Raw genomic sequence first — 16,490 nt, forward strand, 5'->3', positions numbered from 1 at the left:
CAATCCATACGCACATGTGGATCAGGTCGAATTCATGCGTACGGGACAGTAAAACCTCGCACACGGACTTTATAACCCATATATTGTCGCTACAATAAACCATCCTCGATTCTCAGCATATTTCAGAATGTCCATGTGTTCGAACATCATCTTCTCCCCGTCCCCTTCCTCGTCTCCATCTTCTCCCCGTTCATTCTTCCAAGCCACAAGTCCCTAAAGAGTGCACTACGGACACAGTTCAATCGTTCTACAACGAATTGGCTAAGCAGGTTAAGGATAAACGGTAAAGATAGACCCTTAATCTGTGAAGCTTGCTTACGCCATTGTTATGTGGACAAATAGCAACTCCGCAGCTAATCGAAATGTATAGCTAATCACATAAATTCAATTTAAAACAATACAGAGGAATATGATTTATAAAGAACGTAAAAAAACAAAAATAAAAGGGGAAAAAACATTAGAACAACCAGACTTCAGACAGCAACTTCAGGACTTCCAAACATCCATACAGAACAGATATACCCTCTTTCAAATTAATTATATTCTTTCTTTTTCCATAATTATTTGAAAAGGGTATTTCAGCGTTGAAATTACTAGGTGGATTCGATCTCTGCACAGAAATGCAGAATAAGATCAGGAGAGACGTGGTGTAAAGAAAAGCTCCCGTTTTTAGTCTAATCATGAAATGGAACTAGTGTCTTGTGTCTTCTTACGCTTTGCTGCGGGCTCTTCACCTTGTTCTTCAGTATTGTTGTTAAGAATCTCATTAACTGTTTCTGGGCCCAAAAGAGAGGCATGTTTGCTAGTGATGGTTCGACCAGCCCTTAGCTTTGGTCCCCAATGGCTTTCAGGATTTGGAAGAAAACGTGCAACCTTCTTAGCTTGTGCTTTGCTAAGTGATGCAACAGCTCGAGCAAAATTAGCCTGTTGGACAACACAAACACAAATAAATTCTCCATTCATTAATAAAATAATTCTTACAAAATAATTATCTGTTGTTACCACATACAGCAAAGGTATTTTCATTTACATTTATTTGGTAATAATGTACATACCTGAAGCACAGGTTCCTTGGCTAATATCACACTTCCGGAATGTTCTGGTTGTTGGGCCTTTACAGGATGGTTTTTAATCTTGACATCCCAAAAAAAAAGCATATAAATATAAAAATTATTAAAAAAAAGAGAGAAATCGAGTTCTCAAGCATAGGCAATATGTAGATGCATGATTCTGATTCTAATTTTACTTGAATGTAGATACAATGTACGAAGTACAAAATTAGCTTACCCAACAGCGCATGATATCCCATATGACGTCCATAGGTGCATCAGATTTTAGCCCTAACGGGTTCACATGGGTTCCCGAGATACGATATCCAGCGTTAATCACAGCAGACCTAAAAATCACCGCAGAAGGAGAAGTGCACTTAAGGGTTGCACAAAGATTGTGCAGACTCAAGAATAGGGGAACATCTGGCAATTCCTGAACAAAAGAGACAAAAAAATAAACACTAACAATTAATTTTCTATAAAAATTTTTACCATGACTACATCGTTAGGCTTTTGGTAAAAGAAAATATATGGATTATAATCTTTTAGTTAAAGCGTAATTAGTGTACCTCTGATATGGTTGTCAGAACAGCTGATATTCGATTAAAAGCAGGATAGCGTTCTTTCATAGACTTGACGTCTGCTAATATCGATGTCACCCAATCTTGATCATGAATAGGAGCCGACCATATCGGTCCTCCCATGTTATATTTCTTACCGCAATCGCTGCACTCTTGGGAAACAGCAGGACCAAATCCTGGGAGATATCTCACACTTGTATTCTAAGAAAAGAAATAAACCCGTTACAAGAAATTTCAGTATCTCTGTTTGCCAACATCAACTGGTTTTTACAAAAATAGATTATTACTCGTACAATTAATGGTACAGACAGTTAAATACGCACCTTAGAAGTGGTTCTACCGAGTGGCTGGAGATGAAAAGAATCACAACCAATACACTGATAAACATACGAAAGCTTGAGAGGAGTATTCTTCATTGCACTTGCTGACCTGCAATCATTCCATAATTCGACATTTCAGCACCTTTTAAGCTATCATGAAGTTCAAAGCTTGATATGAAAGGATGATACTCACGTATATATGCGAACAAACACCCGGACATAAAAGTCCATCTGAACAGATAACACCGGAACAATATACCGCTTATACCTATTTGCATGACTCTGTATTTCAGAAAGGAAAAAAAGAGAGATTCAAAGAATACCCTGCTAGAACGTGAAAATTAAAACTGTAACAGAGTAAAGAATAAGATTAGAAATATACTAGAAAATTAGAAGAAAAAGTACCTCGATGCAAGCAAGAAGAATACGCAAAGCCATTTCATGGCAATATTTTGCCTTCAGTGGGTAGGAACCATATCTAGTAAATATCATGGTAAAAGAACAAGTTCATATTGTTTTTTCAACAATTAATTGCTCTTTTCATATTCATTGAGATCGCAAAAAGAATTATTAGACATGTCTTCACCAATGAATATCGGCTATATATTACTCCGTAATTATATTGTTGTTATTAGAGGAGGCAATTTCTACACATTACTTATGAATGGGTCAAAATGGGTCACAGTTTATCACCAAACAATCAAATGGGCCATGTCAAAAACTAAATACAGTACAGGTCACAAAATTCTTGTTATAACAAAGCCTTTGTTTGCATAGTAAGCACATTCACTATTTTTTGCTCAACCTGACTCCACCAGCCTTGTTATGACCCTTGCCAAAAACAACTACTTTTGGCCAAGTTACCCGACCCGCCCAATTATACGCATCTAAATATACTGCGAAGAAAATAGAATATAGAAGTTACTTGGAATAACAGACTTCCCCATTGCCTCCACATAACACTGCCATATCTGTTGCTGTACACATCAGCATCCCTCCATCGGCAATTGACTGAACCGCAGAGTCCAGGAACACAGATGGTGAACCATAAGGATCAAGATCGACCTGAAGAACATCAAAGTCTAGTTATAACCACAAGATTACAAGTCAATTATCATGTAACCGCTAAATCAAGTGTCATTAGATAGAAACTTATAAAATTTAAATCATACCATATCAAATTCCTTTGGATGAGTAAGCATATATACTCGAGCATCAACGAAGTTTGATTCCACCTTTTCACTTGCTACTGAACCATTAAACTTAATATTTCTCCTGCAAGCTTCAACAGATGCTACACAAAAAACACAACAACCAAAAATTACAAAATGTAAACTAGCACAGCATTAAACGATACTTTTGTTCGATTATATGATCTTACGGTACACCAATTCACACCATCACCAACCTTTATCGTTGTCAAGTGCCACAACTTGTCCAATCCCTTCTACTTCTCGAGCATATCTTAGAGCTCTTAACCCAGAAGCTGATAGCGCCTATTAATTTAAACAAAACAATTAAATAATGTTTCTTGCAGAATATTCAGATTTGACATTTGAAAAAAAAGCAAGAAGATTTTAAACCTCAAGCACTCGAGGTGGCTTTAATTCCCCTCGGCCATTAGCCTCTGGTATTTTCTCTGCTTCTTTAGAGGTACCACATGGTTCATCTGCCCGAGTTTCTTGACATTCGCCATTAGATTTTCCATTAGGCATAGGAGACTCATTCGGTGTTTCAAGTCCAGAATCACAATCTTCTGATACCTTCAACGCCTTCTTATTTCTTTTACACAATCGCGCTTCGTGTTCTTCTTTACGTTTTGAAATAAACGTCCTCAAAACAGCTATAGACATATCCCTATTGTTAACCTGCCATTCATAGAACTTCAATCTTGAACATATTTCATTGTTCTTATTTCTACAGTGTAAATAACTTGAATCTGTTACAAAATATCTTCTACATACTACATTTTTTTCAAGATTCTTAATCTTGAGTTAACATTCTAAGTTCAATAACCTTTAAAACAATTACACACAAATATGTCCTAATCATTCCTGGTTATAAGAATCCATATTTATGAGAATTTTTAATCTTACGGAATATTATAACAGAAAGTTTGGATTTTTACAACCCCACACCAAAGAAAAAGATATAACAATTCATAAAATATGATATTTACATATAAAGTACTCAACTTTAAGCTTAAAATAGCATAAACAACATAAATACAGTAAGATGAAAACGAATATTGACCTGGGTTTTATTGTAAAAGACTTCATTCTTAGAATGCATCAAAATTTCAGCTTCACCCTCTTTGATTATGATGTAATCATTAAGATCAAATGGTTTCTGTTTATCTTCCTCCCCTGTTTTTGTCTCTACAGAGTCCCCCATATTCTTGTACGGTGGCCGGAGATATCGGTGGCGGCGGAAGAAAAAGCAAACTGGTGGTGGTGGTAGTGGTAGTGGTAGTTTTTAGAATATGTCTGTCCGAGTATCTGCAAAGCAATTGTTATAGACTTACAAGTGATTGGGTTATAGATACAAGTACATGTATGTAACTAGGGCAGTTTATAACCTGCTTTTAGACTCGAAACACAAAACCCTATTTTTGATCAAGTTCGGTTCCAATAATAGAAAAAATTAGCTGGATGAATTTATATGAAGTAATTTTTATATATTTATTATAATAATTATATTTTTATTAATTTAAATCAACTAGGTTATCTTCACACATCATTTTTTGACCCATGTACACCTAATTACCTATTTTACCCTTAATCATTTATACTTACAATAATAATATAAGTTCAATTCTCTAGATTAATCTAGAGGCATAATTATGACTTTATGAGATAAAAGTGTACATAATCAAAAAGTAGTGTGTGAGGATCACGTCCTTTACTATGATAAAATAATACGTTTACAATGTATAAATATTTTGTTTTAGCATCGACTTTTTTTAATTGCAAAGTGCTAATTTTGATTATCATGTGTTTAATAGGGTATATTTTGTAATGAATTATAGATATTACATCGTTAATAATTAATGAAATATACAAGGATCTAAATATACATGATTGAATTTTGTTAAATAAGATGAATAACTTAAGAATTGTATGATTTCAGCTTAAATGACACGGAGTATATGTACTTTAAACGTGTACGTGAAGATATATTTAATGAACACATGATAAATATAATAAACAACAACAATAAAAATCTCACATAACTATGTATGGAAGAAATAGATGTAAATAATCCTTCTTCTATCCTATAATAAAGAAAAGTCATTTCTCCATTCACCTAGAATGAAAACACCATAAGAGAAGAGAAAGTGTTGTTATATAAATGGGGTTTGGGTTTCCAGAATATGAATAACCGGATTGATCCTTGAATCGTGATTCACTTTCTGAATCAAGTATTTTGACCTAACTAGTCACGGGTTACACGAAATCTCGTTTGGGATAAAACAAGGAGCGATTAATCTTCTTAGCTAAAAGAGAATTAATCAAATGAATGTAGAGAGTGTTTTTATGTGTGTTTTGCCGAGAAAATTCGTATAAAAAACTGTATGAAACAAATGGTGGAATGATAAGTTAATACCCGAAAACTGGCAGAAAACCGTCAGTGGACCGGGGGTCCAAAGTGGACTGGCGATCCACTTACCTTCTGTCAATCAAGACACCATATGTGGACCGGCGGTCCACTTACCTTCTGTCAATCAAGACACCATATGTGGATCGGCGGGCCAAAGTAGACCGACGGTCCACTTTCATTATGTCCAGTTAAACAACACCAAGTTCATGTTCCAATCAACGCAATCTATTTCACTCTTTACGAACGTGTACTCCACACTCACCAAATCCGTTTTAGAGTATCGATAGATTACTCCTTCTCTACTTGGCAAATTCAATTACACCATAATCCTTGATTAGATGATTAAATCACCAACAAGTACTCCCTCTCAATATTTTTGGATAGAGAGATTGTTTTCGAATGGTATAATCATATTTCCATGGGTTTTAAACATGCATGAAGTTTAATTTAAATTTTAAACGACAGTTAAATCGTCAATATATCGACGCTTACTGTTAGTTCAAATAATAGAGTCATGTGTTAAAAATAAAGGCTAGTTAAAACTTTAGTTCTAATGTAAATCATAACAACTCGGCTCACGTCGATTTAAGTTAAAGAAACTTAAATCCTAAGTCAAAGTTATGCATTACCCATATCTTTAGTCATATTGTTTTAGTTAAATACCAGAACTAAAACTTTTACCAAAAACTATAAATCATAATTAAAATACTAGGTGTTAAAGTAATAAAATTTAGAGTTTTTAAAATATATACCCTTCCTAAGTCCTAACATTTTAAATCACATATATAATATCATATATGTCCATTACTAACCTTTAAATAAACATATTTACCCATTTAAGAAAATATATATCATAAATATTCATTTTAAACACTTAAATACATCATATATACCATTTATTTCATTAAATCATTAATATAACCCATTTATTCTAATTAAACACTCAATTAAATGACAAGTAGTAACATCATCGATCATAATTTCAACTGTACAGATGTTCAAGATACATATTAGCTACTTCGTATCACACAAGACTAGATAACTAAAATACTAAATATTAACATATTAAAATTAGAATCTTGACTAGTTGCAGAGCAATGTTGACATCTGATTATTACTAATTGTTTTATGAAAATATCATAGTTCATGTGTTTGTAGGTTGTAACAAAAGCATTAAAATATCATAGTTCATGTGTTTGTAGGTTGTAACAAAAGCATTCAAAATCTAAAATTAACACTGCTCGTTACATTGAAAAGCAATTCAACGTGTTCTTAATTTAAGTGTTTTAATTAAAATAAATAGTTTTTAATGATTCAATGAAATAAATAGGTATATATGATGTATTTAGGTGTTTAAAATGAATATTTATGATATTATTATTTTTAGGTAGGCAAATATGTTATTTTAAAGGTTAGTAATGGGCATATATGATATTAATTTATTTAAGTGGGTATATATGTTATTTCAAAGTTTAGGAAAGGTATATATATATATATATATATATATATATATATATATATATATATATATATATATATATATATATATATATGTTGTAAATTTAGTAGTAAAATATGGATGGTAATTAGTCAAATATGGATAATAAAATTTGTACTATATATATGTGGATAATGAACACACATATACACACCATTTTCTTACATATAAGAAATATACTCTCTCTCTCTCTTCCATTACTACTCTCTCATATTTAAGGATTGTATAGGCTTAGGTCAAAATTAGTTATAAGCCTACTGAATTATAACACGTTATCAGCACGAAGAGCTTAGTGTAATCAAAGGATATCTCAAACGATCACGAGTCACTAATCAAGGTATGAAATTATTAAGGTTTTTCAGACTCGGACATATCAAATTTTGGACTACTAACATTTTGAACTACTAATTTTTATTAAGTTCTTAGTGCATTTGTATTGTTCTTATTATATGGTTGGCTCTGCCACCTAAATTATATATGGTCGACACTGTCGCCTAACTATTATTTATGTTTACTAACTTTTATTAACTTCACTAACATTTATATTTATGTTATTTAAGTTATATATGGCCGGTTATACCGCCTGAATTATATTTTCTGTAATCTAACTCTTATTAACTTCACTAACATTTATATTTATGTTATTTAAGTTATATATGGCCGGTTATACCGCCTGAATTATATTTTCTGTAATCTAACTCTTATTAACTTCACTAACATTTATATTTATGTTAATAAGACCTCATGATTGTACGCAACATGTCATTTGACAACACGGTACTTTATGTACGCAACACGTCATTTGACAACACGGTACCATGGGTCGAGATTAATTCCGATCAATACGAATACGACGGGGTCTTTATATGTTATCTAACATTTATGATTACTTATGCAATTAATCATTATTTATTTCATGCATACTAATGTTTATTCTTAAATTTATAATTTTAAAAGTTAAAATAAAAAAATAGTTTGTATTTTTATTAAAAGTAAATCTTAAAAGTTAAAATAAGAAAAAGTAGTTTGCACTTTTATTAAAAGTAAATCTTAAAAGTTAAAATACAAAAAGTAGTTTGTATTTTTATTAAAAGTAAATCTTAAAAGTTAAAATAAGAAAAAGTAGTTTGTATTTTTATTAAAAGTATATCTTAAAAGTTAAAGTAAGAAAAAAAAAGGGATGGTAAAATGGAATAGTTTTTTTGTCAAAAATGAAGTATTGAAAATGAAGTGGTCTCCTTCTATAACTAAAAAAAATATATATACTTTTATCAAATGAATTTTTTTGTGGCCGACAATTTCAAACACGAGTCCGTGTTTAGTTTATCAAGAATATCTCTTGCTTTGGTGAAAGGTCACGATCACGATATCAGGTGTTGTGAAAGAATTAAAAAATTGGTCAAGTGGCCTTTTAAAAACTAGAAAAAAAAAATTAAACAAAAAGTTTTTTTTATATATTTATAATTTACGGGTAACGTAAAAAAAAAGGAAGTTTTTTTTTTTAAAAAAAAAAAAAACAAAGAAAGTGTTTAAATGAGTTTTACAGAAAGGGGGAAAGCAAAGTAAAAAATTTTTTTTTTCCAAACAAAGGTAAATGAAAGTAGGACTTAATACAAGAAAAAAGTAAACATCTCCTAGACGTGATAAAATCTATCAATGATAAGTATTAGACTTGATGAGCTAAATGTGACAAAAATGTTTCAACATGTCTTATGTTAATTTTCTAAAATAAGTTATTATTATTCCGAGTTTAACACATATACATATGTTAATTAAAAACAACCTTTTTGTTCTTATGTAGTGTTGGGTTGCAATTTTGGTTGTATGCCATAATTCCATCCAGTAGAGTGACAATAGAAAACTTTTGATGATAATCAATAAAAAACTTTTTTCCAAACTTGTCAAATGTTTTGTTAAAAACGTGACCGTTGAAAAAAGGAGGTTGAATAATAAAACTTAAAAAACAAATTATTTTTTTTAAGAGTGTGCATCAAAATGGCCCGTTTAATAATGCGGAGTAAAAATATAGTCAAATTGTTTCAACGAACAAGGGTTCAATTGGATGTCTCTTAAAAAAAAATCCGCGGGTACGGGTGATGGATCCAATGGATCCGCATCCACGACCCGCGGGTGCTATCCCTAATTGTGACAAGTACAAATCAACTAAAAGTCTAAAAAATAAATGCTCTTATAGGGACCAAATGTTCACAATAATTGCCTAAGCTAGATATGAAATAAATAGTTCATAAAAAAAAAAAAAAAAGTCGTTGTGCGTTTTCGGGATGATAGCCGAAATACACTTACAAAAGTAGGTCAGCCGTCAATTCTTTATGGCCATATCAACGTAGATCAATAAAATCATTTATGGTTTTGATAAAAGATTAATTAAAAATTAATTTTTTTTTTGGTCTTGGATTCTCGGTAACAAAAGCAAAGGTTGTTTTTGGTTGCCACAACAAACAAGACAGAGGTTGTTGACTTTTGTTGCTAAACATGGCACAAGTGAACAATAACAATAGATTATTATTTTTGAAAAGAATAATGATGCGTTAATTTTATTGTATAAAATAAAATTAAAGAAAATGGTTTTCATTGATGACTATGAACAAACGCAAACAAAGTGTTTGTGGTATTTGGTGATTAAAAAAAAAGTGCATCTAAAGCTTCTACTGAAAATAATATGCATCTAAAGCTTCTACTGAAAATTAATGTGCAAGGTACAACGTATAACTATATGGTCAAATTCATTTGAGCCTTCGGAGTCACAAGTATATGATGTATATATATATTACTCAATTAACAAAATAGTAAATCTAAATTAATTCATATGAATAGTAAAACGAAATTAATTAATTTACTATTCACATAAAAAAACGCATATGATAAAAAGCGCATCGCATATGATAAGCGCATATGATAAAAAGCGAATATGATGAAAAGCACAACGCATATGATGAAAATCGCATATGATTAAAAGCGCATATGGTGAAAAACACAGCGCATATGATTAAAAGCGTATATGGTGAAAAGGATATATGATAAAAAAAAAACACATATGGTGATTTATAAAAAAAAAAAAAAAACAAACACATATGGTGATTAATGGAAAGCACATATGGTGATTAATGAAAAGTATATTGTGAAAAAGAATCACAAATGTTTCTTGAAAGAATTCAAGGTAAGATATATGAACCAATTCATCCATCATGTGAACCATTTTGATATTTCATGGTTCTAATAGACGCATCTAGCGGATGGTCTCATATTTGTATGTTATCAAGCCGTAATATGGCATTTGCAAAGTTTCTTGCACAAATTATTAAATTGAGAACACATTATTCTGATTACACCATTAAAAGGATGAGACTTGATAATGCTGGTGAGTTAACATCTCAAGCATTTAATGATCATTATATATCTACAGGGATTGTTGTTGAACATCCAGTTGCTCATGTGCATACACAAAATTGGTTTAGCTGAATCAATAGATAAACGCTTACAGCTAATAACTAGACAATTGATAATGAGTACAAATCTCTCAATATTTATATGTGGACATGTAAATTTACATGCTGCGACATTAATTCGCATTATACCATGTGGAAGTCGTAAATATTTTCACTTAATACTTGATTTTGGCCAAGAGCCAAATATTTTCTACCTTAAAACATTGGTTGTGCAGTGTATGTTCCAATTGTATCACCACAACACAATAAAATGGTTCTTCAAAGAAAGATGATAATATATTTTGGATATAAAACATCTTCAATCATAAGATATATTGAACCCATGATGGGTGATGTTTTTACAGCACGTTTTGCTGATTGTCATTTTAATAAAACATTGTTCCCTAGATTAGGGGGAGAAATAAAAATAAAAAATAAAATGATGCTTCATGATGCGAACATCAATTAAGGTATATTGAACTCGCACAAAAGAATGTGAAACGAAAGTTCAAAAATAATGCATATGCAAGAACTTGCAAATTAATTACTTTATGCATTTACAGATATAAAAAGTGACTAAATCATATATACCAGCGATAAATGCTCCAGCTCGAACTGAAATTCCAAAAGCTGGCAATAATGTCACTGTTGAGTCTTTGCCACGCATCAAACGTGGAAGATCAATTGGTTCCGAAGATAAAAAATCCTCGAAAAAGAAAATCAGCTGATAATGAGGTAAGAGAAAGTGTTCAAGAAGAACCACAAATCAATATTCCTTCTGCAGAGGATATTGATAAATGTAAATACTAAAATTGCGATAAATTATGCAATATTATGGAACCGAAATGAAACTAAAATCTCTATGAGATATTTTCATATAATGTTACAATGACATCATGAATAAAGATGATGATCTGGAACTAAAATCTGTCATTGAATATACAAAATGGACATGATTGAGCTCAATGGAAAGGAGCAATAAGAGCTGAATTAGAATCGCTCGATAAAAGAAAAATTTTCGGATCAATCGTTATCACTTTTAAAGATGTGAAACGTATGGGATACAAATGAATTTTTATCCGAAAAGAAATGTGCAAATGAAGTTACAAGGCAAAACTAGACTTGTAACTCAATATTTCCCACAAAGACCAGAAATGAATTAGGAGGAAAAATTATCCTCCTGTAATGGATACAATTACTTATTAGATACTTAATCAACCTGGTAGTTATTTAAATGCATCTCATGAATGTTGTTACTACTTATCTGTATGGATCACTTAATAGTGATATATATGAATATACCTAAAGGGTTAAGGTATCATAAGCATCTAATGTAAAACCCAAGGGAATATATTCCATTAAATCACAAAGATTTCTAAGTGGGTTTATACAAACGGGACGTATGTGGTATAACCGATTAAATGACTACTTGATAAAAAAAAGGGTATAAATATAAACTTATTTTGCACGTATGTTTTATAAAAACAATGTTCGGATATGAGATCGTAGTTGTTTATGTCAATGTTCTTAACATCATATGAACAAATAAAGAGATCTATGAAATCATTCAACTTCTAAAGAATTATTTTGAAATGAAAGATCTTGAAAAAACCAAGTATTACCTTGGATTGCAAATTGAGCATATGCCTAATGGTTTACTTGTACATCAAACAACTTATACCGAAAAGATTTTAAAACATTTTTTTTAAAGACAAACTCATTGTTGTTAGATCACTCAATATTGACACTGATCTATTTCATCCCTGCGAAGATCATGAAAATTTTAACAGATCGGAAGTTCTATATTTTAGTGCAATTGAGGTTCTTATGTATCTTATAGATTATACAAGATCTGACATTTCTTTTGCAGTTAATTTGTTGACAAGGTTCAGCTCAGCCCCTACCAAAAGACATTGGAATGGGATCAAACAAATAGTTTGATACCTTCGGGGAACTACTGATTTATAATTATTTTATTCTAACAACTCGAAACAAGATTTGTTTGGTTATACAGATGCAGATTATTTATCCGATCTACATAAAGCTAAATCTCAAACTGGATATGTATTCCTAAATGGAGGCACCGCAATATCATGACGTTCTCAAAACAAACACTTGTTGCAACATCATCAAATCATGCCGAAGTGATTGCATTACATGAAGCTACTCGGGAATGATTTTAGTTAAGATCAATGATACAAATCATTATTGATTCTTGTGGACTAGAACGCTATAAAAGCCTAACAACTATCTATGAAGATAATACAGCTTACATAGTACAAATGAAAGAAGAGTATCAAAAAATGACAGAACAAAACATAAATGCTGACGAGGCGCTAAAGTTATAAACAGTCTCAACGGTCATAAGTTTGATGGAAAAGAATGGTATATTAGTAAGGCTCAGAAAAAGACTGAAAGGGAATAGGAATTGAAACAACAGTTTGAACAAACCATGAAGGAGACTGTAGACAAATCACGTGGACCAAACTTGTACATAAAAGATTTAGATGATACAGTTTTAGATGAAAACCTCAGATTCTTCTCATATACTCAAGATCTCGTAAAAGACAACCAGATTAAAATGAGATACGTTCAATCAACAACTCTGTTGATCTTTATACCAAAGCACTGTCAATCGCTGTTTTTCAAAACATACATTCACAATATTGGCATGAGGCAAGTTCAAAAGATGTGACGACTCAGCGTTGTCTACTTGAGGGGGAGTCAACTCTATGCTGCACTCTTTTTTCCTTAGCTAAAGTTTTATCCCACTGGGTTTTCTTTAGCAAGGTTTTTAACGAGGCAGTATTAATTGCTCTTTAAAAAAAAAATTACCATCCAAGGGGGAGTGTTGTAAATTTAGTAGTAAAATATGGATGGTAATTAGTCAAATATGGATAGTAAAATTTGTACTATATATATGTGGATAATGAACACACATATACACACCATTTTCTTACATATAAGAAATATACTCTCTCTCTCTCTCTTCCATTACTACTCTCTCATATTTAAGGATTGTATAGGCTTAGGTCAAAATTAGTTATAAGCCTACTGAATTATAACAATATATATATATATATATATATATATATATATATATATATATATATATATATATATATATATATATATGTGTTAAAATCTCTAAAATTTAAATTTTCCCTCACACGTCAAGTCATATGTATTTTTACATCTATCCAACTTGAGAAAACGAATGTTTATTAGTTTAGGGACTTTTAAGTAAAAGTATCATACTTGTGGGACCTTTTCTTGACACTTAATGTATCTGTCCACAGTTGTGAATTGTGATAAGGTGAATATAATCTATCTTTAGCAATTGCTGAATTTGAAAGTTGGAAACAAGAAGTAATGTTGGAACACATAACAGCAAGTGAAGTAGCTGGTTATGGAGTCGGTGCTCTTCTTTTATGTGCCACAATTTCCGCCCCAAAGATTGATTCTTTCATCTCTGCCTCCCAACGCAGGTAACCCCTTTTATTAATGGCTTCCTTTTATTCTAAATCATCTGTAAAGGGTAGTCAATTTCGTCTAATTAGGTGCTTTTAATCAATCTTTTGGATGAAAGTTTGAATCTTTCTTGTGGGTATATTTGACAAGTTTTAATTTTAATAACTGAAGGTGGAATTTGACTGTTGGCTGAGTTAGGTAGATATAAACTACCATTTTAAAGTAGGGTTGATGCACTCAATTTTATAGTGATTTGAGATTGATGAGTTATATTTTAATTTGCTCTAAAATTGACATCAGAAGAAAAAGTTTGGTTTACCTTTAAATATTAGTAGCATTTTCATCATGATGTGGATTCAATCTTGAACCTATTGCTTTTAGTCTGTTCCTAAACTTGAGTGACATGGTGCACAATATGGGTCAAAATAATTGTCATCTTAGGTATTAGAAAAAGGAAAATCTTGCATTACAGCGAATAAGGGAGAGTGTGTAAGGTTTGAGATTTCATCTTGATCCGATTTTTAAGTTTATTTACTGGATTTTAGTTAACTTTGCTCTTAGATAATGGAAGAAAAAAAAGTTCCTTTGTAAGCAAAGTTGACAAGGTGAAATAACAAATTTCCTCTAGAGTGATGCCTTTTAGCATCTTTCGGATGGAACCTTAAATCTTTTTCATGGGTTTGTCTTTTAGCATCTTTCGGATGGAACCTTAAATCTTTTTCATGGATTTGTTAGTAACTTTCCATCTTGAATATTTGTTGTAAATTAGCACAATCCAAATTGCAACACAGTGTTTCAACAATCAAGAAGTATATATGATAAAAAGGTATAAGAATGAGATATGACCACCGAAGCATTGCTCGAGTGGTATCCGGGGTGTCTGCCTGTTTGTCCTCTGCTTGTAGGTGCACAGGCTCGGATCCTAGGGCCGAGAACTAATTGATACTGCCAACAATTAGCTTCTCGTGGGGTTTTCCCAACCTTCAACCGTACTGCCAGGGTTGTTGCGATTTGGGTTTCCTCCTAACGCGTGTGTGGGTGGCAAATGATCGCAAAGGTGGTTAGGACCCCTCTCACTGATCCCGATACTGCCGTTCAAAAAAATAAATAAATAAATAAATAAGAATGCGATATGGTAGATTAAATAAAGGAAGAGATGGAGCATAGGAAGATAGAAACACAGAGTATCTCATTCATGCATACATTCACTAACATGCCTAAAACTTTTACTAATTTTTACGCCGAATCTCTCAAGTTCGTAACAAATGGTATGTGTGTTCCCTACGTTTCTTAGTAACTGAAAAAAAAAAATAATTGTACTATCCAATTTAGCGTATCTACGGACACGATGCACCAGTGTTCCTTGGTTATGCTAGGTTTGGGGGTCTAAGTCTTTGCAAGTCATCTTTGAACCTTAAATGTTAAGGGTAAAGGTGAGCAGGTTGGGTCACAAATCCCATATTATGATCCAAGTAGCTATAGGTTCCGAGTTGATGTTACACAGATATACATGTATTTTTATCATATATTTTTTCTTTCTATAGTTGGTTTATTTTGAATAACGAACCTCTCACCTTAAGTATCGTAGAGAAAAAAACATATTGCGTTGTACATGGATCAATGATTGTACATATATAGTGTCAACCGGCAAGATACGTTTCCATTAATTGTCCATAATCGCTCATTTTAAAAATTTGAAATGTCGTCTTCTTGCATCAAAATCTAAGTACTTCGTATATATTAGTGATGGCTTGCTTGCAATGAGAAGTCGCGTATAAAGGGTTGAAAACTCTACCACCCTTATACTGGAGGTTTCTAACATATGTTCGGATAATCAGCTCATTAGGTATGTGCAAAAGATGTGGCGATTTAAAGTTAATCGCATGCTCAAACTGCAAAGGTTCTGGATCTCTAAGACAAGGTGGCGTTTTTAGTTTTGGTCCGTTAGATGAAATCTCTGCTTTGGGAAAGTCAAAGACGAATACAATGTCATGCAACAAATGCCGATCAAGAGGACACTTTCCTTGCCCTGAATGCTCTAAACCACCAACTACTTGACCTTGTTTCAGTTTTCTATGTAATCATCTATTATCATAAGTTACTCACAAATCGATAATTATGTAGCTTCATTCTCAAATTTAGCAACAAGATATGTATATGTGTAATTTTTATATAATGGTATGTGTAGCTCTATTCACTTCATTACTTATCATTATGAGTGTCATAGGTTTGAAGTGAAATTGGATCTTGTCTCATAGGTGAATGCAATTCCTCTAAAACTTCATGTTGTACAACAACAACAAAATCCAATACCACATGAATGGTGTATGGGGGAGGTGAGATGTAGACAATCCTTCCTCTATCTGAGAATAAAAAAACAAGTCATTTCTTCACGGAGAGTGAAACACTCTCAAAATTAGCAAAAGTCATCTCTCTATTCGAAGGATAAAGAGATTGTTTCCGAGTGGATCTCTGACCAGAAAGTAGAATTTTTTTTTTTTAAAGTAAAATAAAATTGAGACGCC

General features: G+C 32.0%; 2 protein-coding genes across 2 annotated transcripts; one reads left to right on the forward strand and one right to left on the reverse strand.

Annotated features, from left to right (window-relative positions):
• Positions 1-336: 336 nt before the first annotated feature.
• Positions 337-4,560, reverse strand: LOC139896373 (tRNA (guanine(26)-N(2))-dimethyltransferase 2-like). The gene is made up of 12 exons (XM_071879007.1): positions 4,204-4,560; positions 3,534-3,818; positions 3,359-3,446; positions 3,123-3,244; positions 2,876-3,015; positions 2,356-2,428; positions 2,144-2,232; positions 1,954-2,059; positions 1,619-1,831; positions 1,288-1,482; positions 1,056-1,133; positions 337-924 (listed from the first exon to the last, which is right to left on the reverse strand). The coding sequence occupies exons 1-12, from the start codon at positions 4,342-4,344 to the stop codon at positions 679-681; spliced, it is 1,776 nt and encodes a 591-aa protein (XP_071735108.1). The 5' UTR covers positions 4,345-4,560; the 3' UTR covers positions 337-678.
• A 9,243-nt stretch (positions 4,561-13,803) lies between these two features.
• LOC139896374 (uncharacterized) lies at positions 13,804-16,167 on the forward strand. The gene is made up of 2 exons (XM_071879008.1): positions 13,804-13,982; positions 15,804-16,167. The coding sequence occupies exons 1-2, from the start codon at positions 13,867-13,869 to the stop codon at positions 16,021-16,023; spliced, it is 336 nt and encodes a 111-aa protein (XP_071735109.1). The 5' UTR covers positions 13,804-13,866; the 3' UTR covers positions 16,024-16,167.
• Positions 16,168-16,490: the final 323 nt, after the last annotated feature.

This window comes from Rutidosis leptorrhynchoides, chromosome 3 (assembly GCF_046630445.1).
Source record: "Rutidosis leptorrhynchoides isolate AG116_Rl617_1_P2 chromosome 3, CSIRO_AGI_Rlap_v1, whole genome shotgun sequence".
Lineage (NCBI taxonomy): Eukaryota > Viridiplantae > Streptophyta > Magnoliopsida > Asterales > Asteraceae > Rutidosis > Rutidosis leptorrhynchoides.

What these genes read in the sequence shown, in the direction of transcription:
- LOC139896373 (XM_071879007.1), bottom strand. Translation starts at nt 4,344, where the DNA reads ATGGGGGACTCTGTAGAGACAAAAACAGGGGAGGAAGATAAACAGAAA. An exon ending in ATCCAAAGGAATTTGATATG is followed by an intron (nt 3,016 to 3,122) that starts GTATGATTTAAA and finishes GATGTTCTTCAG; the next exon opens with GTCGATCTTGATCCTTATGG. An exon ending in TCGGTAGAACCACTTCTAAG is followed by an intron (nt 1,832 to 1,953) that starts GTGCGTATTTAA and finishes TTCTTTTCTTAG; the next exon opens with AATACAAGTGTGAGATATCT.
- LOC139896374 (XM_071879008.1), top strand. Translation starts at nt 13,867, where the DNA reads ATGTTGGAACACATAACAGCAAGTGAAGTAGCTGGTTATGGAGTCGGT. An exon ending in ATCTCTGCCTCCCAACGCAG is followed by an intron (nt 13,983 to 15,803) that starts GTAACCCCTTTT and finishes TCGGATAATCAG; the next exon opens with CTCATTAGGTATGTGCAAAA.